The following is a 23,700-nucleotide window of genomic DNA, read 5'->3' as shown; positions in this document are numbered from 1 at the left end:
TGTGGAAGCCAAAGTTGAAATTAACCTACAGAGGTGAATCTGTTTTTACAGCTGAGAAATCTTCTCCTATTACTCTTCCGTGTGTTTAAACGTAGTTGAGTTGAATGTAGAATTATTCAAAAACTTTAAACTTAATAAAATAAACGAAATCTTTTGGAACTGTATCATCAGGGGGAGAGGGTAAACGCATCTAATTTCACTGGTAGACCTCTTTATAAAATAGGGAGAGGAACATCTTAGTAGAATACAACTGTATGAACATAACAGGCACTTTTTATACATTTTATAAATTAGCTTCCCCAGGTCACACTCCACACCAGATGGAAGATGAAACATGCTGTAACTGAGTTCGCACGCATAAATAAATAAATAAATAAATAAATAAATAAATAAATAAATAAATAAATAGAGAAATTAAAAGATAAAGCGAAATACAACAAAGATGATATAGCTAAGAAGAGCAAAATCGCCTATCCCCGAAATGTTGTCGTGTTAAGACGGTACGTTGCGCATGTCCAAAACAAACACACACACACACACACACATGGCATACATACTGCACATGGCATGACAACTGCACGTGGTTGACATTTGCGCAACCAGACCAACCTTACAACGAAAGAATAATTTAAGTTTATTGTTTCCATGGATGTCTCGAATCATATCGAACCAAATCATTTTCTTTACTGAAACTCAAAGCAAAGACGGAAACAAGTGTGAGTCATCCTCTTCCATCCCAGTTCTTCTCTGTAGCGTCAGTTGGGGCGTGTCACGGACGCTCCTGCCAGCTGAGTTCAAGAGTTTAGAGCAACTCAAATATCCTGCTATCGACTCTACGAAGTGCTGTTGCCTTACGGTATATACAAACGTCTTATATTATCAAAGTACCAATGTAGGATTAGATAGTTGTTCATTACGGTAAAGTTTTGCGGAATTTGACAGATAGTGTACCTAGCCATTTAAGTTAGCTTAATTCTAGCCTAGCTAACGCGTAAATTAGCCAGCGTTAGCATCTTTAGCTACATCGTCAGTAAGTTACGTTCTAGCTTAAATCCATACTGTTTAATTGATAGGTTGCACGGTTTGTATAGTGTTTTGATGGTATTCTAAGTAGGCAGACGTAATTGAATAGTTCAATAACATAAGCTAACATGACATAATGCCAATAATCGAGCGTAGAACGTTAATGTTAATATACTGTAACGTGAGCTCTATATTAGCTAACGTTATATCTTCTGCGGGGTTCGTTATCTGTTAATCTTTGTAGTAACGTTATTGTAACGCTGAAGTGGGACTTGATAATGATCTACTACAGTGGGCTCTTTTAAGTTTATTACATATTATGCACCAAGATCACTTTAAACCTGTTCTTTTTTTCGCAATCTGGGTGCGGCATTGAAATGTTTTACGTATTTCCCATAACAGGAAAACCTTTTACCAGGGAATAGTGGGTGTGCCAATAACGCTGTGGGATTAAAGACAACACAGGACATGCCATGGCTTGATGGATAACAAGCTTAAACAGTTGTTGTATGTTTGAGTACGCTATGATTCTGTGTGCCATCTAGTCCTGCTTTCTGATTCGTATTAGTAATTATGTTTTCACATGGAACAGGCCCCCTGCACAGCACCAAACACTTCCCAGACTAAAACCATTTGAGAGGAAAAACTGCAGCACATTGGAATTAAGGTCTAGTTAGTACGGTAGAGAATTAGGGCCACATGTGACAACATGTATTTGAGGTCTGAGTTTAAAGTCAGAATTTTGACTTTAATCTCAGAATTATGAGATTAAAGTCACTGTTCTGACTTTTTCTGAGAATTCTGACTTTAAACTCAGAACTCAAATACATTTTTTTCACATGTGGCCCTAATACTCTTCTTCTGTAAATAAGTTTCTATAGTCAGTTTTGTGACTTTCTTTTCATTTTTTTACCTGTATTACTCTAGCCACAAGTGATCACTGCTGCCATAAATTCTCTCATAAAATTAATTGTTTTTTATTGTACTTACTGCATAGATACATGCCTAAAACCATGCTCCCATGCTGAAGTTGTTAGTCAAGAATCTGGACTGTGGTGTAAATCGTTCGCCTAATTCATGTTGCATTTTGCGTTCACAGTTGACAGAAGATGTTTTTTGCCAAGAAATTTATGAGTGGTCTCATTGATGTTGTCAGGTGAGAATCTGCACAAAGTCTAACCTGTCTAAGCCAAAAAGGTGGTTTGTGGCTAAACTGTCTTAACCCGTTGCTCCTGTCTTTATAGCAACATCGACCCAGCCCAGTTCGTGCCCTCTGACCCTGTGAGTGACAGCCATTACATTTCCAGCTCTATCTGACCGTCAGCTCTGCTAACTGTGGATTCTAATGTTTTCTGTGACTCTGTCCCGCAGCCTCCCCCCCGCAGACCAGTCCAATATGCAGAGCAGAGTGAGAGCAGTGAAGAGAAACAGTTCCGCAGAGTCTTCCAGCAACTTGCTGGAGATGTAAGTGCTATGCCTGCCTGTACGTCTCTTTGAATTTCTGTTGTTTCCGGCAGTAACCACACTATATATATATATATATATATATACAGTGTTTTCCCTCGATTTGTAGAAGATTTAGGTGCACGTATTTGACGGGGGTTTAGGGTTTATCTGTCAAGAAGAGATTTACATTTTTCATTATTGTTATCATATCTGTGTCTAAAACATTGGAAAAGCTAGAGCAGATAAAGAAATAACACTCAAAGTGGCCAAAGAAGTCCACTGGGGACCGACTACAATCATTAGATCTGGGAAAAGTCTTTTAGTTACTTTCAGCGTAGGTGCTGCCCAAAACGGCTCTGGTGCGGCACCTCAGTCTTATAAAGGTAGGGAAATCCCTGAAAATATATATATATATATATATATATATATATATATATATATATATATATATATATATATATATATATATATATATATATAGTCAGTTTCATTAATACGGCAACATCTAAGACTATAGGGAGTTTGAACGGTTCAAAGAATGTTTCTGCATCATGCATTTTGTTACACCATACGGTTGGGTGTCTGTACAGGTTTCTGCTGACTTTGGGATGTTTACAGTGCTTAATATTTGTCCTATAGGATATGGAAGTGAGCCCATCTGAGCTGATGAACATCCTAAACAGAATCATTACAAAGCGTAAGACGTGTGTCATATTTACTTACTTTTTTTCTTTCACATCCCTGGGTGTATTTCTTGCAGTTCTTTGTGATCTTCTATGCTCTTGTCAGGATTCAGTCCTTTACAATATTTACACATTTGCATGTATCTTTAAAAGAGTTAAGTTACATGGAAACATGCTTTCTTGTATTTCAGATGGGGACCTGAAGACAGATGGTTTCAGCATTGAGTCTTGTAGGAGCATGGTGGCAGTCATGGATGTATCTTTCTCTCATTAGTAGGCTTTATGTGTTGTGTAACCCAGGTGACAGTGACGGCACAGTAGAGATACACAGAACAGAACAAACACGTCAACAGTTGGCTAATGATAAGGGCCGTATTTGCTCAGCAGACTCCATCACAGCCACAGCTCATTAAGGCTGCGGACAGACAGGTATATTGAAACATTATGGCCTAGTACTGCCATGTTTTGCCCACCAAAACAGATTTTCACAAGTAGGCCGAGCCTCCGCTCCGTTTGTCCTGCAGGTTTGGATGATGAGGATTGATGACTTTGAAATGTGTGAGGGTTAACACCAGAACTGCCAGACACCTTATGGGTACTATAGCTGCTAGAGATGGTCCGGTATCATTTTTTGCTTCCCGATACCGATTCAATACCGCGTTCCGATCCGTGTGTTAAAAAAAATACATATATTTGTATTATGTTTTAACAGCTGTATACTACTATCCCTTTATGGATGTGATATGATTGCTATCTTTGTTGTCGGCCCGGCTCGGGTTAAACTCTTTGTGAAACATGAACAAACGCATACAAGTGTGCCCATTCAGTTTGAATGGGGGTAGTGTGTGTAGGCTGCGGTGGGGGGGGGACCGCAAAAGGGAGACAAAAAAAAAACCTGCGGCAAAAAGTTGAGACCGATTCAGCTTTTGGAGAAACGCAACCCCACGTCACGCTGCGCCGGCCAATCATGTAACCGCCGATCAGACTTGCGGGTGTGTTTTGAGGCGGTGTGAGAGTCCCAAACAGGAAACATCGCTGCCAGAAAGAAAGTTTTAATACACCAAACACAAGCACTGAACTGCCCGGTAGTTTGTGTAACAGCTGGCTGTTTCCTCAGTCCCTTTGTCTCTTTTCTTTCTCTCTGTGAAATCAAGTGCGGTCAGAAATGTTGAGCTCTGTAAACAATCTGACGAAAAACAGTAACTGTGAAATATAAAGTTTTCTTGTGCTACGATGGGGGGTTAAAGCACACAACATGACATAACACAAATGGGCCGTTTCAGTGACACTCCTACAATGGCGCACAATCCTGCAAATTTCAACTTTTGCTGGTGTTAACTCGCCCTAATCAGTCTCCATCTCTTTAGAAGCAAGGGCACATCCATACACAGTCAGGTAGCCTATCTAACAGCTTGAACCCACACAAACCATGTAAACTGCTATTTTCCTGTCCATTTTTAGTATTTTTCAGTACACAGTCTCAGAGGTTATTGTGAGAAACACCCTCAAAACAAAACAAAAAAATAGATTTCATGAAGAAACACGTCTGTGTTCTATCTGATGCTGATCTGAGTTGTAAGCTGCGTTTAACCTATAATAATTTTCAGCATTCTTTATTTATTATGACGAAAGATTGACAATAAGTTGACAATTTGTCTCCAGCTCTCCCGTGTGCAGTGTGTCTTTCAGTTCAACGGTCAACACACACAGCCTGCCGTCTGATCGCACACAACACCTACCTAAAATAATACAATTTATTTGTTCAAATGTGTCACATAAATAACATTCCTGGCATTATTAGAGCGTTTAGTGCGCACACAGGACTCCTGGGACGGGACACAACTTTTTTTAGTCAGAAAGTGTAAGTGTGTTAGTTTCGCTTTCATTTCTGATATTTTACACATATGACAGGATGAATAATGGGGACCTACATACCTTGATGTGCTTGTGAGTGAATATTGGCATGCAAATGAGTTTCTATGTTCCATTCATAGTCTCAATGCGTCGTGCGGCCATCATGCCAATGCGCCAGTTTGGCTGCAGGAGAGGTGATGAGAGTACCACCGTTAATCCGCGCCTATCCTGGCGACTGAAGAGGGGGGTTTTTGTGAAAAACGGCACCAAAAATGATTTTGGTTTTCTAGACGTTATTCTATCATTCGGACGATACAGGCATGTGCAGAATAGGCATTTAGGGAAAAGTCAGGGCAGGAGGGGAAACATGGCACACGTGATAAGGGGATCATTTTTTTCACGTTAAATGGCGTGGGCTATGGCGGTTCTAGTATTAAGCACTGAGCAGATAATAGATTTCCAAAAAGTAAGGGGCCATGATCACAACAATTAGGTGAAACTGTTGAAAGTTGTGTATGCTGGAAAATGTATTAATAGTCAATGGGCAGCTGGATGGGACCTATGTGAGCCATATCATGTGTAGTTTAAACTTTAACTGAACAAGCATTCATTCTCTCCTGTGAATTATATACCACATGAATGAGGAAGTCTTGGAAAAACACGCCTTGGGCAAATCCAGCGTGTTCACAAGAAATGCAACTGTTTGTCTAAGCTGGAGTCGTAGAACTACACTTTCTGTCTGTTGTCCTTAATGCTGTTTCAGGAGGACAGCACTGGGAAACTGGGCTTTCATGAATTCAAACACCTCTGGGACAATATCAAGAAATGGCAGGCAAGTACTGCAGACCCATGTCACTTGTCCTACACATGGTTCTGCGCTCCAGTTACTTTACCATGGCCAGTGTTCATCATCTCCAGTAAGAGTGAACACAGAAGAAACGGTATCTTATAGTACAGTATATAAAGTATCAGCTGTTTATTGTGGTTATGAAGGACTTTTGCTTGATTAACTGTCATGTTTTACATGAACATAAATCTGTATACCGTGTTTTACTGAAGGGCACACATTATTAATGTGGAACAACAGATCATTTAATTTCCTGTGTTAACAACCTACTTTATCAGCGATGTGACGCTGGTGGGCCCACCAGTTCAAGAAAATCACCCATTCCCTTATTACTTTTATTTATAAAAAGGAAAAAAATAATAATAATTATATATACTAAATTTTATTCATTTTTTACATTCTTTAAAGGAATTTCTCCTGTAGTTGTCATGTTGACAGCTATGTAGTTTGTTAGAGATAAACTGTTGGTTGTCAACTTTTTTGACATGCATGCTTATATACTTTTTGTTGTTATTGTTTAGGGAGTGTACAAAACCTATGACGCGGACAGTTCCGGTTTCATTAGTGCAGATGAGTTGCCCAATGCTTTCAGAGCTGCCGGTGAGTTTTATTGTTTATTATTGCTATGTTTGCACAGCTACTGAAGAGATGCAGGCAAAACACAACTTGACTAACACCTGTAATAAGAGCCACAGGTAAAGCAGTACTCATGGATGGAGTAAGAACTTACAAAAGGGCTTTAAATTAAGGCAGCTACACACCGGGCCGATGATCGGCCGTTGGACAGTCTGGCGAGGTCGGTGACTCAAGTCTGTTCGGTGTGTTCATGCCGTCGTCTGTTGGAGGAGCTGTCCTCCTTCATTTTGGCCGACCTGACATGCTCAGTCAGAGACAGGGCAGTCGGGACTCACCCGGAAATGGCGAGCGGGATGACTAAGCCTCTCAAAATCTGATGAAAATCTTTTAAACTGACCTTTGTTGATCTAAAATGAAGACAGATTCAGCAACTGCACGGCCTATTTCTCTCTTAAAATGTTTTCAGAAACACGTTTTGGTGAACTATTTCAGTTATATATGAGATCGTATTCTGAACAAGCCGCCATGACAGTCTGTCTTTGAATTTCCAGAGAAAACAAACCCACGTGACGTGTTTGTCCAGTCAGCTGCCGGTTTTCATTTTTGGGCGACAATACAGATTAGCGCCGCCTGCTGTTATGGAGACGTATTACGTCTTGTCTCTTCGGTGTGTTCAGAGGCACTTTTTTGACCAACTCGGGGACACTGATCAGTCCAACTGCCTTTTCTCCCGACGGCCGGCCGTCTGGTTGGTCTGTAACGGCCTTTAACCGTGTGAAATCATGTGGCTGTGCATGATTTAAAAGTAGAAAGTATTGGATTTGGATAGTTGTTTCATAAGACCTACATGAAAATATGATTATTTAACCATTATTAAGATTCTAGCAAATGTGAAATTTGTAAGGTTGGGTTTAGCGTCGCCCCTGCAAGCATCCTTTTAGGGCTGCAGCTATCGATTACTTTAGTAGTCCATTATTCCAGGATTATTCCGTTGAGTAATCGGATAAGAAATCCTTTTGCTTCATTAAAGAGCAATAGTAAATATACAAAAGAAAAAATAAGACATGTCTCTTAAAATGAACAACTAACCCAATCAGCTAACCAGCTCTGTGTCACAGCAGTGTGTGAGCTCCCCACACATCCGCCGGCGGGGGTCCCCAGGTTTACTAGCCTAGATATCTAGACCACCCTAGCAGCAGCAAATGTAATTTGCAGCCAGGGTCGTCTAGTAACTCTCCATTGGCTTGCGAGCTGGAAAAACCAAACTCTAGTCAGGCCAATCACATCGTGTATAGAGTCGGTGGGCGGGCTTAACATCATGACGGAAGGGTTGTGACGGTTCCGCGTGAGTTCCCTGCTACTTGAAAACAAAGAAGATGGCTGCTGCTGCTGGAGAACAGCGGTCTTTGGAATCAGCTTTGGCCGCGACTCTGGAAGACGTGGAGTTAAGCTTTACTTTGAGAAAAGATCAAAGAACGGCACTGAAGTCATTCTTAAAAAAGGAAGATGTGTTCGGAGTTTTGCCGACCGGATACGGAAAAAGTTGAATCTATCAGCTAGCTCCTCTACCTTCTTCGTTGCTCTGCCTGGTTGTAGCTCTATCCTATTGCGTGCAGAGGGAATTTGAAAGACAACCGTTTATCCCGCCCCTCGGATTGAGTCCTGCCAATGGTGAGATCCCAGACCAACATCTGGATGTAGGTCTGGCTTGTCAGGCTACAGGTTTAGCATCACCTGGCAGACTTTTGGCAGCCGATGAGTGGGGGAGCTCTCATCTCAACTAACAATCATATTAATTTACGTTACCCGTCGCGTCTGCTCCGTGAACTGGATGCTTTCTGCTGAAATGATGATGCTAAGCTAGCTCGGTTTTACAATAGGCACACTGGACAGAGTTTTTTTGTTTTGTTTCAGCTTGAAATGATCCCAAACTTTGGACACTTTCTGTCGTTTTCTCTAGCATGTCTCTTCTGTTCGCCCTTCGCTAATGTCTCGCTCTTCCTCCATTTTGCAGTCTTCTTCACTTTATCATGTACACAGCCCGTAAGCTCGTTGTGTGGCAGTAAAAATCATCCGTGCAAAACAGTGGGCTGAATGTCGTTATATGGATTAAACAAAGCTTTGATGATTTTAAGTTATCAAATTGTCATGGCCAGTGAACACTAGTTAACATAAATAAACTGCTTGACCAATATCCCAACACCTTGACAGATATGGGCAGCCAGTCCAATATAAGTCAAGTCCTTTTCTGATGTGTTAAGGGTTAATGATTTGAATGTCATACCAGTTGTTTAGTATATTTGTGTTAAGCCTATGTACATGTACCCTTTTTGTGTGAATGCAGTTTAAGTGTAATAGGCAGTGATTTCATGTGCTGATCTCTTCCTCAGGCTTCCCCCTCAATGACCAGCTGTTCAGCATGATAATTCGCAGATACAGCGATGACAATGGAAACCTGGATTTTGACAACTACATTGGCTGCCTTGTGAGGCTGGATGCCATGTGCCGTAAGTTTGAAACATCAGTCCTTAAAGAAATGAGTTAATTTATTGGTTTAGCAGCTTTATCTGTGTGATAAGAATTATTGACTCATAAAGTGAAGGTGTTGAAGGCTTAATGTTTGTTCTGATTCAGGTGCCTTCAAAACCCTGGATAAGGATAACAATGGGACTATCAAAGTCAATGTTCAGGAGGTAAAGTGATCTCAGTTATTTTAAATATCGATGGGGATTTGACTGGAGTTCAGATTTGTAAAAGCATTTGATTGAGTTGATGGGAAACATTCCCTGTTAAAGTCATCCTCTCTGCTCTTGTGTCTTTTCAGTGGCTTCAGTTGACCATGTACTCTTGAGTCCAGACGATGTCTCTCCTGCTTGTTATATGAAACCACTCCACGTTTGTCCACGCAGTGCAAAATATATTCAGCCATCTCTACAACTCCCTGTTATCCAGCAGGATCCCTTGTGTGCGCAGGTTTCTTTTGTATATTAATGCAAGTGTTGTGGGATTGTTCACTGTTCCATTATACTTACGAGACAGAATGTATACTGTATTAGCAAATCCAGAAAAGCACAAGCCTGCACTCACAATGGTACCCATAGCTGAGGATCAACTCATTTAACTCATTTAACGCATTTAGGTGCATAAAGATGCTACTATGTTGAATTGGTATTATTTGGTCCATCTGTTTGGCACATGCCTTTGATCTTCCCCATGCCTGAGAGCAGGCAGGCCAATATCAAGAAGTTTTACACAGTGACTTTTGTGAAAAACCTAATGTGAAAGCAGGAACCTTCCGTTCATATGTGGCTGTGGCTGGTTTCACAAAGATTGTATGTTAGAGGGATCGGTGGAGATAGGCCAATATTACTTTTGCTCTGAGACTGTTTAAATGGTAAAATGCTGATCCTGGACAAAAAGACAAAAGTCACTTGCTAGCAAAATCAGGAAAGCCTACCTCACTCGTCACTGCAACAAAAAGGCACACAATTTCTGTTGGAGTGAACCGAGGTTAACAGAGTGAAGCTTTCTCTCTGCTGTTAATTTTGTTAAGCCTTTAGCGTTCATACTGGGGGAGTTGTGTGACCGGATTGCAAAGATTCTCAGAAAAACTCCACCCAACTCTAACCTGAGCAGGACTTACCAGCTTTCACACTAACTGAAAGCACCTGTGAGGATGTGCAGGGCCTTTGAGAGAGTGTTAATGTACCCATATGGCAAACAGCAAATCTGTCCGTAAGGTTTAAAGGCTCAGCACACAGCATATTTTCAGCTATTATGACTGAGTAGACCTGATTAGGGTGAAGTTGGGTGGAGCTATTCTGAGAGTTACTTACCAAATCCCATTAAGTCATGAGAATCAAGACTAATCAAGGGTTTTGTCCCAGCCGAAGGGGAAAACAACACTAACAGGAGTGTTGGCGAAATGGCAGTCAGTCTGTTCACACCTACAGTATGCAGCCCAGAGAAGAGGCCTAATTTGGGTAAAATGTAAACGGGTATGGGTGGAACGTGTCTTTGCAGAGACTTTCAGAAAGACTTAAACAGACAGACAGCTTTGTAAAGTTCTAGGTGTAACATAATTTCTTAGACCTATTCAATATCCTTGTGAAACCAGCCCCAAACCATAGGCTAATATTTTTCCATTTAATGTTCAATGCTGGTAATGCCACTTGGCCATAGAAATCTCCATGTTTCAGCTCACTGATCCCTTTACTTATCACAGTGTACTTATCCAAAATGCCTGTACCAGATAATGCCCGCACAATGTGTAAATTGATAATATATGATGTGTGTATGCCACTTATGCATGCAGCCAATAGTAAAGATGCCATTATTAAGGGTTTTTAACCACGTAGTTATAGGTCATTTACGTGTTACTGAAAATGCTTGGTTAATAAATATCTGTGCCATATTTGGAATAAAAAGGGTATGTTAAAATCTGTCACTCTTATTCTTGATGCACTACCAACAGTTGCAGGCTAATTTTAGTCATTAGTCAGTGACCTTGCGCAAAATTTTGCAATTGAATGCAGCTCCAAGTGGTTTTTCAAAGCTTTCTATCCATACATCCAACCTTAATGTCCCTATTCTGACCTATAGTGTATCTATCCAAATACATATTAAACACATACTTTATTGATCCACAGGGGGAAATTAGGTTATGTTACATTTGCTCCCATTCTACAATATACAACAGTATATAGAAAAAATAGAAATACGATAAAACTACAATATATAACAGTGTAAATAATGATTCTGAAAATTGGATATAGATTAGAAAATTGGATAGATTACGTGTTAAAATACAGGAATAGTATAAATTATTCTATTACATATACATGTATATAAAAAGTACATGTTTATATATCAGCATTGTGTGTGTGTGTGTGTGTGTGTGTGTGTGTGTGTGTGTGTGTGTGTGTGTGTGTGTGTGTGTCAGCCTGAGCGATAGGCGTGCTCCTTCAAAATAAAAGCACGTTATTACAACGGGAAAATATACGAAATAAAACGAAGCAATGTAATTAACAAAACCACCAGATTATTCGTGGTTTTTGTTATAAATTACACGTGAATACAATACACAAAGGCTCGTACTATTGTCATACTAATATTAGTATGTTCGTCAATAATCCTTTAGCCAGCTGCTTTAGCTAGTTAACGTTAGCTAGCTTGCTAGCTAACAGTTAACGTTAACCGGACATCTTTTGTGTCGCGTTAGCTTTACACTGGCTAGCTTGACAGTAGCTATCCTGTCGATAGGGAAGTTTATCATTACGTTTCTGGACCAAATCCTAAATTCTTTGACTTGGGGGTATGTTTACTATCTAATTAACTATTTTTTGTCATTACGGTGTTCATTTCGAAGTGAGGTTACATGAACCAAGTGCTTCATTAGCCATTTCTGACTCTAAGGTAGCGTTTGCTAACGTTGTCTTGCTGCAAAGAGAGCTAACCTAGTGTGTGCTGTTGTGTAACATTAGACCAAAGCTAGCCAACTAAGTGCATGTTTCACAATATAAGGGACATTAAATAGCAGCTACTTACTAAGAATAAGCAGGCCAATGTTGGTATCAAGGTATAATTTGAGTAAAACTACGAGTGGACTCTACACAAAGCTAACTAGGCTGTCGTGTGTGTAAAGCTACCAAAGCATCGTCCATTGTCCATTCACTGTCACGGCTAGCACTGACATTGTTATCATTAACGTTACGCGAAACATGCTCCATTTCCATGTTCAACGATATCAAAATCGTTAGACCGATGCATGCAACAACGTTGCAGTTAAATGTTTTTAATATTCATTCATGCAGTCGTTGCAGTTAAACTGTTAACATTCATTATCTATTAAGCTATCATAATCAATTAACTACACCTTCACACACGCTTTTTGCGCAGCTGTTGTGCCTGAACGTATGTAACGTTATCACTGTATTAATACTATAATAATCACTTATCTTTCATCAAGTCAACTTTTTATGTAGACTATAACTTTCATTATTAGTCTCAAATATGTATTGCAAAGTAAAGTTTGCGAATCAATACACTGGTGACACATGAGTAGGTTCATCATGAACACTCCCATGGTCTTTTAATGTTGTTAACTCAACTCCCCCTGACAGGCAGCTGGAGAAGTTGAAGCACAGCAGAGACTACAAAGCAGCTGTATACCTATTGACACTGTGTGGGGAGGATGTCTTCGCTACATACATACTACAACCACGACAGTGTTACTCGCTTCAAGAAAAGAAAAGCACGTTTCTCTTTCAGTGAAGTCCACATACTGTTGGATGAAGTAAGGAAGCATCGTATGGTTATTGTGGGTATGTGTCTTCAAGTGCTTGTCTCATTCAGAATGAAGATATTGTGTCAGGGTACCTGGAAAGTGAACGATTGCACAGTAGCTAGTTAATCAAAACCATAAAATACACAAAGCAGATGAAATAAAATAGTTTGGGGATATAAGGGTATAATAGACATTATAGTAAACCTATGAATATAAACTGTTGAATGTGTCCTGATTTCTGACACAATGACATTTGATGTCAAGTGCTTAAGGTCAGGGGCGTAGCACAAAATGCTGGGTCTTGTAGAAAGGCATTCTCTATGGGCCTCTCCCCACATCCACAGCTATTTGTTCTAGCATATTTTTGGGCCCTCCTCACATGAGGGCCCTGGGTACTCCGTCCCCTTTCCACCCCTAGTCCAACACCCTTGCTTAAGGTCGTTTTGTTTTTCCTCCCAAAGGCAAATTCAATCGTGGTGTGGCAACAGACATAAAGAAACGCACATGGGCAGAGATTACTGCACGTGTTAATGAGATCGGTGAGTGCCAACGTGAGGTCATCGAAGTGATCAAGAAGTGGTCGGATTTAAAGTGTGACACCAAGCGGAAGGTGGCTGCCATGCGGTCAGGAACAGTGCCCAACAGGGGCCTCAACTCTCGTCTCTCCCGAGACCTTAATCAGACTGAGAAAATAGTGCTCCAGATTCTGGAGATGGGCGACGAAGACCAGAGCACGGGGGACTTTGGCCAACTGGGAGATGACGATGATGTGCCCGAGGAGGAAGAAGAAATGGAAGAGGAGGATATGATAGGAATGCAGAGTTCTCCTAATGGGGGGTTGGACATGGGGTCTATGCCCCCACCAACCTCCTACACCGTGAGTGAGTGCCAAAAAAACAACTTTTTTACAGTATTTACTCACCTTTATTTCAGTCTAAACATCAGTGAAGTTTATATGTCTAGATAGCACACATCAAGTTGAACAAATCTATGTCACCCTCCTCTCCCGAGTACTACAGTGCTCACATTTTGCTCATGGGATATAAATGTATGGCACATGGGTGACTATTTGTCAATATTTTAAATGATCTGTTCATTTCAGTAACTTAACTAAAACATTCTTGGGGAGGAATGTATACAAACTGTTTTATTTAGATACTCTGAATGTTGCAGGGGACTCTTCGCAAACTGTCTTTGATGTGCAGTATGAAATACCTGCAACGGAAGGTGAGCTTACAAGATTTACGTACAGATTTAGGTCATTTTTTTAGTAATAAGAAAACACTAATGAGCCTTTTTTTTCCCTTGACTCAAGATGCTGAAGCTGCATTTGGAGACTCGGACGATGACCAAAGAGATGACATGCCTCCTTCCACTCTGACCGCAAAACCAACAGAGGATCACCAAGGAAACAACGGTATCCAGAAACAAGGACAACCTCAGACGTCCTCCGGACCGCCAACAGCCACGCTTCCAATGCCAGGTCAGCCCTCGCAGAACACGAGAGACAGCATGCTACATAATGCATCGCTGAGCCTTCAAGAACAGCACGCCACCAACATCCTCTTGGAGACGGTTTCACGCTCCCTAGAGCTTCTGTCTGAGTCGGTACAGCAGCTGGCAGAGACCCAGCAGGAGTTTGTACGCGAGTCGCTGCAGCTCCAGCGGGAGACGGTGCAGGTTCTCAGAGACTTCACAGGTGGAGCCATTGCGCTTATGCATGACAAACTGAACGGACGGCCAGCGTTATAGCAACAAAGTGTCACACAGAGATGTTGTTAAGTTGCGTCACTGACATGCATACATACATGGCCTTCAGGTGCTGGAACCTTTAAGTTCCTCTGGACTCCACCGCAGGTTACTGTACTTTTTGATAGTACTCAACAGATTTTCTGTTATATTTTAAACCTGTATTGTAGAAACGTTGTATACATGGAATTGCTGTCTGTGAGGTTACATGAAAATGGATGGAGAAAATAACCAATGTTAGCCACAAAGAAAGAACATTTGGAGTTTTGTTTTATTTTGTTTTGCTACTGAAAGTGAGACTCCTATCACTTACGTTGTAAAGCCTTTTTTATTAAGCATACACCACATTTAAAGCCTTTCCATTCTTTTAACGTTGATGCAAAGAACCAGTCTTTGATTTTGAAAAGTCAGTCAAATCCGTTTGTGTGTCCTTGTATAAGTTGTAGTTGCATCAGTGTCTGGAGATTATCACGTGTACTGTAATAATGAGTGGATTTCCACACCTGACCATTATATGGTCTATATGTCTGGAAGCTAAACAAGGTGTGTTAGATTTTTTTTGAAAATACCCATAACTCAATAAGTTGTGATTGCCTGATTTTATTTTTTACATTGCAAACATGAACACTTGAATATAAGTTTCAATAATTTCTCTTAAATATGAAATAAACCCCTCATGTATGTAACAGAAGTCCTGTGTCCTAGCTGTGAGCCTGCAAAGAGCCTGGGCATTCAGAAATCCAGTGGTCAGAAGGTGTAAATCCATCTGGATTCAGGGGCTGCACTTTTCCCGTCCCGTGCTTTATTGGCTTCTAGCCTATATCTTGATGTATTGATAAACTGATCTGATTTCACTGAAGATAGTACATTTCAGATCATCATTAAAGGGGCAGTACTCGACTATTGAAGAAAAAAAAGTGGGCTGGGAGCCTCCACACGGCTCTCGCAGACCCCAACTCATTAACAACGCTTTGTAGTGGCCTTCGGAATCTGACACCAACGCACAAGGCAGGCACTCGCATGCACTCACATGCAAGCACAGCCGGACCGGCTGTCACTGCCAACAAATCCCATGAAAAGACCACAACTAACAATGACTTGATCCTATTGAGTATTTTCTGTGTATCCAAAGCCTGATATATTTTATTCCTATGTGCCATAGACCTCCAGTACTGCCCAAAAACACTTTATCCGTTTTCTTAATTTGAATCGACACCCCTACCCCGCCGTGCTGTTGTAAATACTCATAAAGCACCAAATGTGTAGTAAGAAAATAGTCCCTAACAAATGACAATGTCATCCTGTTTAAGTAACGTTAAAACACTTCCAGTGCCCAGCTGATAGCCTTTTTTTTTTTTAATGAAAGCATTTATTTGTAATCCATTTTTTAAAAGAATGACATCTTCAGTAGGAAGGAATCTTTGTAATTTATAGAGTGTGGTCTAGACCTACTCTATCTGTAAAGTGTCCTGAGATAACTACTGTTATGATTTGATACTATAAATACATTTGAATTGCATTGAATAGGCTTTGGGGCTTAGTGCCATAGAAAAGATACAAAGTCAGAAAGCACTGAGAGACAAGACAAACACAGTGATTTGGGATTTGGTTTATATTGGATGTATTGACAATATCAAAAAGGTAGAATAACACCAAATTGATCAAGCGGAGACATGCGATGTTGCAGTGTGTTTGATCATCCTCTACTGAAACGATGGAGACAAATGTCCAACAGGCACAGATGTCTATCTAGCCAATTGTGTAGCTTCATAGGAATTGCAGTAGGGGGCTCTGCTGTCTGTCTTGAGGGGCCCGACTGTGCTGAGCTGAAGCCAGCACATCTCAACAATGTACTGGGCACCAATTTTTTAAGCGTGGCGTGACATTTTGAATATCGCTGGCTTTTACCTTATTTTATCATGTCACTTTTTCAAACAGGTATCCTTTCAGTTTTCCTGTAAATCAGTTCAATCAGGAATTAAACTCGAGTCTAAGTGGCATGAATCATGGATTTATCATGCTTGGACTTTTTTTGATACTTAATTGTAGTGCTTTCATATCCAGTCACATGTTATATATTTTTTCCTGTTGCACTTCAATTTTTTTATTTTAAAATTTTATATTAGTTAATAACACAAAAAAAGAATATATATATATATGTATGTATATGTATATATATATATATATATATATATATATATATATATATATATATAATTGATATAAATATTTTGTTCCACTTTTCTAAGCTATTCCTAGCTATGAAAGTGAGCTTATCCATTTCTAATACTTGTTCTATTGTGTTATACCATAAATGTAATTCTGGTGCTTTCCATGTCCTTGTCAGTTGCTTCAGTGCGGTAAGACGTAGCATATTCAAAATATTTTTCGCTCCTTCACTTTTATCATGCTTGGACTTGTGCTAAGAACTTCATTTCAGATCACGTCTCTAGCAGACATATTACATGACCAAACAGGCAAAAGAGCCAACCTTTTAAAATGGGAAAGACGGTCAGTGGCACTTTTTAAAATGATCTGACACTAATGATGAAACTATAGAGATATTTATGACAGAAAATCTAAAAATCTGAGCTGTACTCAGGAAGAGTTCTGTCGGCCCAATTAGAGACAGGAATAGGATTTTCTTTTAATGTATTCAAATGGTAATGAGAGGAAGCAGTTTTTGCATAGTTTGTTTCATTATTGGGCCAACATAAATTGTAGTCATGTGGTAACAATTCATCTGTACAGTAGTAATACAACATGATGGGTGGTTGGCTAGTCTTAATTCACAAGATCAAATATCACTGAATGTTCTCGTTGGCATCTTAATAAAGATGCTGACCTGCAGCTTAGTGAAAATCTATTGTATTGTGACTGCGCTGCGCTACGTGTAATAGTGCAAAACATTTTTCCTTCCAATCCAACATACTCCAGGCACCATTTGAGGGTGTTCCAGGAACTGCTGATGAGAATAAGAAGGACAGTGGATGCATTTTTAGGGAGAATTTTCAACAAGGTGCATGTAGCACCAAGTTGCAGCTTAAAGTGATTGTGTGGTCTGGTCATGTGCTCTCTGTTAAATCTCAACAATTCATGTCAGGAGGACCATCCTTTTGTTTGGGTTTATTGCACTCCCCGGTTGACTATTTCAGCATGCTGAGTAGATTGGCCAGAACAACTTTCAATTTCCCAGTGACAATGTCTGAAATAATATTTCAGTCCAGATAGTTGAAGTGTTTCCATCCCACACGCCGTTGCAGAGTCAGAACGAGAACTGCTATTCCTGTCACAGATGGGACGTTTCTTCTTAGTTCCATTAATATTGATAGTTTTATTGCCTAACACAATCCTTGTGCAATTGGGTAAGGTCATCTCTACAGCAATGTAACTACTTAGATATGCTCTGAGCAGGTCTCCACATCAGTATTAAGTAAGGTGGAATGATACTGGCAAATTCAATTCTATTAAATGCATTTTAGGCATTTTAACAGAGGAATTTCTTTCAAATTCTTGCATATGTACTACTGGTAAAAATGCCTTTATATACACAATTCCACATTGGTGTAATAGTCAAGTAACCAACCAATACTGCTAGTACACCTGAGCTAGCTAACGCTACAGCTCAGCCCAGGAGGACGCCATTAATGTTTACATCTCACACTGTCATAAGCACGAGCCTCTTGTCCATGAGTACACTTCCTCCTGCACGATTTGTGGGTGCAGGTCAGTAGAAAGAAAATAGTTCCTACATGAAACTGCTCACGACCAGGTCTGTAGATTATCTTTAGTCATGATTTCTGGAAAGACACATTGCTGTTGAGTTTTTTAAGTGTATTCTTTTGGCGCTTTGAGCACCACAGGCTAAGAGCCGTCTAGTTCCACTATACGGAGAGAAGGCAGACATCTCCAACACCGGGCAACTCACACCAAAACTATCTCGATTGATAAATAGCACTACAGGCATGAGAAGCCGTATGCATTTTTAATTTTAAACTGATGCTCAGCTGCAGCGGATGTAAGAGCAAATGTTTATGACATCTACAAATGTGTGCATCCTAAAATGCGAGTGAAGACGTTGGCACAGATTGCTGTGGACTTTCAGATTAGTAGAAGATTTAGCAGAAAACACCTTTTGCTACCACCACACTTAGTACTAAGCAGAGCTTTTACCACAAGGATGTTAAGATGGGGGTTAGCTGATCCATGGGGTTCTATTCTTAAATAATCACACACACACACACACACACACACACACACACACACACACACACACACACACACACACACACACACACACACACACACACACACACACACACACACACACAAAGAGGGAGAGTTAAGTCACATTGTTTCCCTGCAGCCCCTTCTGCCTCAGTTGGCCAAACAGCTGCCGGGGACGGCCCGGCGTGCCGCAGCAGGGAAGGGAGAAAGGCGGGATGCAACAGGAGTTCAACAGTCTGCTTGGGCTTCCTCCATAGCTGGAAGGCAGGGCAGGCAGGGCAGGCAGTGTCTGGCCAGGGGGAGGGGTGGACTGGGATGGGCTCCTGAATAGGCAGCTGTATTCACATTGTGTTTTGGTTCTTTTACCTTCAGTTCTTTACGGAGCCCTTAAACCTGAGACTTAAGCCTTTCTGAAAAGGCATTATTCACTTGGAGTACCTCTAAACTGTATTCTACTCAATTCTAACCCCCATCTCCTTTCTTCAGATTAAAATACGACGTAGTCTATTTTACTTAGAAAGTGAATACAACACTAAAGCGGTGCCGGATTAAATTCAATCATTAAATTCCTGTAAAGGCTGCATTTCTCTGTACTACTCCACATGAGGCGCTGCATTCATGTGGTTGAATCCCTTGCTACATCAGCACACAAATTGTTAAGGATAAAAAATAAAAATAACTCAGATAATATACAGTACATTCAAACTAATTGCAAATAAGAGAGCAATTTGATTGAACAAAATATTTTTCAAAAAAATGCCAACACAGCCATTATATGTTGCTCCAATCTTCATCTTTCTCCAAGCATGATTCTGTAGACATTTTTCCACGTTTCAACAGAATTGGTCGACATCTGGCATTAGGAAACATGGATTTTGAGAGGCACAATGTAAAGGAAAGAAAAATCTATCCATCGATCGTTCCCTCTGCAAGTCTATATGTAAGTTTCCTCCCCCTCTCTATGGCCCCAGTTGACCCCCGTGCCCTTTCCTTTTCTTCAGTTTTAACCCCCACCTGTTCTCATTCCCTCGTTCCTCCCAGCTCCCTCTTTCATCTACCATCTGCCACTGAAGCTGCTGCAGGACAGCGTCTGGGCTGCTGGAGAGGAAAGGTAGGATTGAAGGAAGGCAGATCTGTCGCTCAGCTTGGACGGGATTAAATAATTATCGTGCCTCCTCCTTTTATGCCCCAACAAAAGAGTCATTATACATCTGCTGCTAAGCCAAACAGTTGTGTTTTATTCACCTCAGCAAATCGGTTGTTTTGAGGAAGATTTGATGAATGACTCGCAGAGACAGATTTGTTTGTTCCATATGTTAAGGCAATAATCAGATTGTATATTAGAAGCCCACTATAAATGCAGACACAGCCGCTGCAGAGAAATGGTCTATTGGTTGTCAGATTTGTGTGCTTCTTGTGCAACAATAGTACCACTTTGTCTGGATCTTTGTGCTCAGATTGATAATTAACTTGTTTCTGGTTCAAGCGATGGAGATGACAGACTTCTGTATATCAGTACTGATGGAGAAAAGATGATAAAAAGGGTTTGAGCAAACGAGGGAAGACATTTTAAACGGAATTGTATATCCACTGTATACAAACAACATATTAAAGATCATTTGACAATTACATGCGGCCGCCCGCCATCACACAGGTTGTGTATTAAACAAGGAAGAAGGAGTCATACACACGCACGTATCAGACTCACGAGTTCGGAGTGCAATTTCACCATAACACAAATGATCTTACTCAACTGTTTATGTATAGACACAGAACAGTCTTAATTACACTGCATACTTGAACATGCTGGGACATTATTAATTGTATTTTTGTGTTGACAGCCTTGTATTATCTTAAAGAGCTCATACCTCATAGTACCCAAAAGCCCCACTAGAACACTGCACTCCCAGAATGCAGAGTTACTGGTGGTTAATAGGGTCTCCAAAAGTAGAATGGGAGCCAGAGCCTTCAGCTATCAGGCTCCTCTCCTCTGGAACAAGGAGACAGACACCGTCTCCGCATTTAAAAGTAAACTTAAAACTCTCCTCTTTGATAAAGTTTATAGTTAGGTCCTGCTCGACGCCCTACACTGCTACTGCTGTTATTACCAGCCATAGTTCTATTATCTTTACTGTTACTAGGATTGCCACAGTTCATCATTACATTATACCCACTGCTATAATTATTATGAGTCATATTTCTGTATTCCTGTATATCTGTCTCCCTTCCCCTAGTCTCGCATTGCCAGACCTTCTTCCACAGCGCTGCGGAGGAGGGTCTGGCTAGTCCACACAGCATTCTGGAATGGAAAGAATCTGTTTCTGAATACTGTTGTATGTGATATTTAAGTTAGTTAACTTTCTATCTATCTATCTGTCCATCTGTCTATCTATCTATCTATCTATCTATCTATCTATCTATCTATCTATCTATCTGTCTATCTATCTATCTATCTATCTATCTATCTATCTATCTATCTATCTATCTATCTATCTATCTATCTATCTATCTATCTATCTATCTATCTATCTATCTATCTATCTATCTATCTATCTATCTATCTATCTATCTATCTATCTATCTATCTATCTATCTATCTATCTATCTATCTATCTATCTATCTATCTATCTATCTGTCTATCTATCTATCTATCTATCTATCTATCTATCTATCTATCTATCTATCTATCTAAGTAAGTAAATTACAGCAGTACTGTCCCAGGAGATCCAAGCAGGATCATCAAGCCAAAAAGGCGACAATAAGACCGTTTACAGCAGCACAGAAGCAGTTCACCAGAGGGGATGATGCATGTGGTCGCAGCAGTGTGCAGCTTACAAGCTGTTCAAGAACAATGGGCAAAAAACATGTTTGAGACCCACCTGAGCCCAACCTCATTATCAACTATTTGGCCTGCATGGCTCCAATATGGACAATGTAGGAGAGCCACTACCCTGCAGGAAATGTGAGAGGAAGTGGCACTGATTAGAAGTGAACAGTGGTAACTTATTGATGCTTTGCTTGTGTGAAAGGGATAATGATGCAATATGAGTTGATGGGTAATTATTGATGAATGGCTCATACTGGTATGGAAGTGGTGGATCTAAATAATGATAAAATAACATTGACATTATGATCATGAAAACAAGGTGTTCATTTGAAAGAAATGTTTAATGTTGCCGAAAGACATATTTTCTTACTTGACAACCAACCTTAATTTTTTAATTTTATTTGTCCTGATTGATCTGATGAAGCACTTAGCCTAATCAAAGAGCCTTGATTACAGATTCAACAACTGTGGTTTATTTTGTTTTACGTAAATGTAATTACGTATAATGTAATAATAAATGTATTCTCACACTTTGGTCAACATTTGTTATTTGTGTGAATGCTGATTTAGCATCAACATTCTATACTATGACTTTTTTTCAATATACTATATTATGACTTTTTTTCTCAGTTGTTAGCAGTACTATTCTACATACTATACTATGACATTTGCAAGATACTATACTATGACTTTTTATCAATTTTTTCGACCTACGTTACTATGATTTTTTATCACTTTTTTCGGCATACTATACTATGACTTTTTTATCACTTTTTCAACATACTATACTATGACTTATTTCAACATACTATACTGTGACTTTTTTATCACTTTTTTCGACATACTATACTATGACTTTATCACTTTTTTTGACATACTATACTATGACTTTATCACTTTAGTCAACATACTATACTATGACTTATTTAGCCCTTTTCCCGACATCCTATACTATGACATCCTCACTTTTTTCAACATACTATACTATGACTTTTTTTCAACATACTATACTATGACTTATTTAGACATACTATACTATGACTTTTTTTATCACTTTTTTTGACATACTATACTATAACTTTATCACTTTTATCAACATACTATACTATGACTTCTTCGGCATATTATACTATGACTTTTTATCACTTTTTTCGACATACTGTGACTTCTCTCGATATACAATATTATGACTTTTGCATGAGTTGCGTCATACTATACTATGATTGTTTTCAACATACAATCACTAAAACAATAAGATGAGGATTTATCTGGGAGAAACTCATAACATTGTTGCATAGAGAGTTGTCTGAATGCAGCTAGTTATACTCTTGACATCTAACAGTAGCAGATGACTTTTTCAAGACTTTTTTCATCATACTATGATTGTTTTCAACATACAATCACTAAAACAATAGTAAGACGCTGATTTATCTGGGAGAAACTGATAACATAGCTGCGTAGAGAGTTGTCTGAATGCAGCCAGTTATATTGTTGACATCTAACAGTAGCAGAAGAACACTCTCTGCTTCGACGAGGATGGGATTGGAACCCACGCGTGCAGAGCACAATGGATTAGCAGTCCATCGCCTTAACCACTCGGCCACCTCGTCTGCCTTCCCACAGTTATAAAGTAAAGGTTGGATCCAGGTCACGCCCTGAGTTTTACATTTACATAATATACTATGACTTTTTTATCACTTGTTTCAACATACAATACTGTGACTTTTTTTTATCATTTTATTCAACATACTATACTATGACTTTTTTCGACATACTACACTATGACATTTTTATCACTTTTTTAGACATACTGTACTGTGACTTTTTATCACTTTTTTCGTCATACTATACTATGATTTTTTTCAACATACTAAAACAACTATACTATGACTTTATCACTTTAGTCGACATACTATACTATGACTTATTTAGCCCTTTTCCCGACATCCTATACTATGACTTATTTAGACATACTATACTATGACTTATTTAGCCCCTTTTTCCCGACATCCTATACTATGACTTATTTCAGACATACTATACTATGACTTTTTTATCACTTTTTCGACATACTATACTATGACTTTATTTCGACATCATACTATGACTTTTTGATCATTTTTTTCACTATACTATACTATGACTTATTTCGACATACTATACTATGACTTTTTTATCACT

At 39.6% G+C, this 23,700-nt stretch overlaps 2 protein-coding genes and 1 non-coding gene across 5 annotated transcripts; 2 read left to right on the top strand and 1 right to left on the bottom strand.

Annotated features, from left to right (window-relative positions):
* The first annotated feature begins 744 nt into the window (after positions 1-744).
* capns1a (calpain, small subunit 1 a) lies at positions 745-10,869 on the top strand. 3 transcript variants are annotated; one of them, XM_078265531.1, is made up of 12 exons: positions 766-856; positions 1,426-1,530; positions 2,123-2,179; positions 2,268-2,304; positions 2,395-2,487; positions 3,109-3,166; positions 3,344-3,408; positions 5,770-5,838; positions 6,375-6,453; positions 8,820-8,936; positions 9,064-9,122; positions 9,254-10,869. In XM_078265531.1, the coding sequence occupies exons 3-12, from the start codon at positions 2,133-2,135 to the stop codon at positions 9,278-9,280; spliced, it is 651 nt and encodes a 216-aa protein (XP_078121657.1). In that variant the 5' UTR covers positions 766-856; positions 1,426-1,530; positions 2,123-2,132; the 3' UTR covers positions 9,281-10,869. The 3 variants fall into 3 exon arrangements, with proteins under 3 accessions (XP_078121658.1, XP_078121656.1, XP_078121657.1); XM_078265532.1 differs by lacking the exon at positions 1,426-1,530 and having other exon boundaries at positions 745-856; positions 5,770-5,842; positions 6,379-6,453; XM_078265530.1 differs by lacking the exon at positions 1,426-1,530 and having other exon boundaries at positions 746-856.
* Positions 10,870-11,626: 757 nt separating this feature from the next.
* LOC144527974 (uncharacterized) lies at positions 11,627-15,155 on the top strand. The gene is made up of 5 exons (XM_078266347.1): positions 11,627-11,743; positions 12,552-12,752; positions 13,177-13,596; positions 13,889-13,942; positions 14,031-15,155. Exons 2-5 carry the CDS (start codon positions 12,623-12,625, stop codon positions 14,465-14,467), a joined length of 1,041 nt encoding a protein of 346 aa, XP_078122473.1. The 5' UTR covers positions 11,627-11,743; positions 12,552-12,622; the 3' UTR covers positions 14,468-15,155.
* A 7,892-nt stretch (positions 15,156-23,047) lies between these two features.
* On the bottom strand, positions 23,048-23,129 carry trnas-gcu (transfer RNA serine (anticodon GCU)). Its single transcript has one exon. It is a non-coding gene; the product is annotated as a tRNA-Ser (tRNA).
* Positions 23,130-23,700: the final 571 nt, after the last annotated feature.

The sequence above is a fragment of the Sander vitreus genome, chromosome 13, assembly GCF_031162955.1.
Source record: "Sander vitreus isolate 19-12246 chromosome 13, sanVit1, whole genome shotgun sequence".
Taxonomy (NCBI): Eukaryota; Metazoa; Chordata; class Actinopteri; order Perciformes; family Percidae; genus Sander; species Sander vitreus.
This window is presented reverse-complemented; position numbering and strand designations above follow the sequence as displayed.

Bases quoted from the DNA above. Each gene is read 5' to 3' on its own strand.
- capns1a (XM_078265532.1), top strand. From the start codon at position 2,133: ATGTTTTTTGCCAAGAAATTTATGAGTGGTCTCATTGATGTTGTCAG. The intron at 3,409-5,769 runs GTATCTTTCTCT...ATGCTGTTTCAG, and splicing joins GCATGGTGGCAGTCATGGAT to GAGGACAGCACTGGGAAACT. The intron at 9,123-9,253 runs GTAAAGTGATCT...GTGTCTTTTCAG, and splicing joins TCAAAGTCAATGTTCAGGAG to TGGCTTCAGTTGACCATGTA.
- LOC144527974 (XM_078266347.1), top strand. From the start codon at position 12,623: ATGTCTTCGCTACATACATACTACAACCACGACAGTGTTACTCGCTTC. The intron at 12,753-13,176 runs GTATGTGTCTTC...TTCCTCCCAAAG, and splicing joins GCATCGTATGGTTATTGTGG to GCAAATTCAATCGTGGTGTG. The intron at 13,597-13,888 runs GTGAGTGCCAAA...TGAATGTTGCAG, and splicing joins ACCAACCTCCTACACCGTGA to GGGACTCTTCGCAAACTGTC.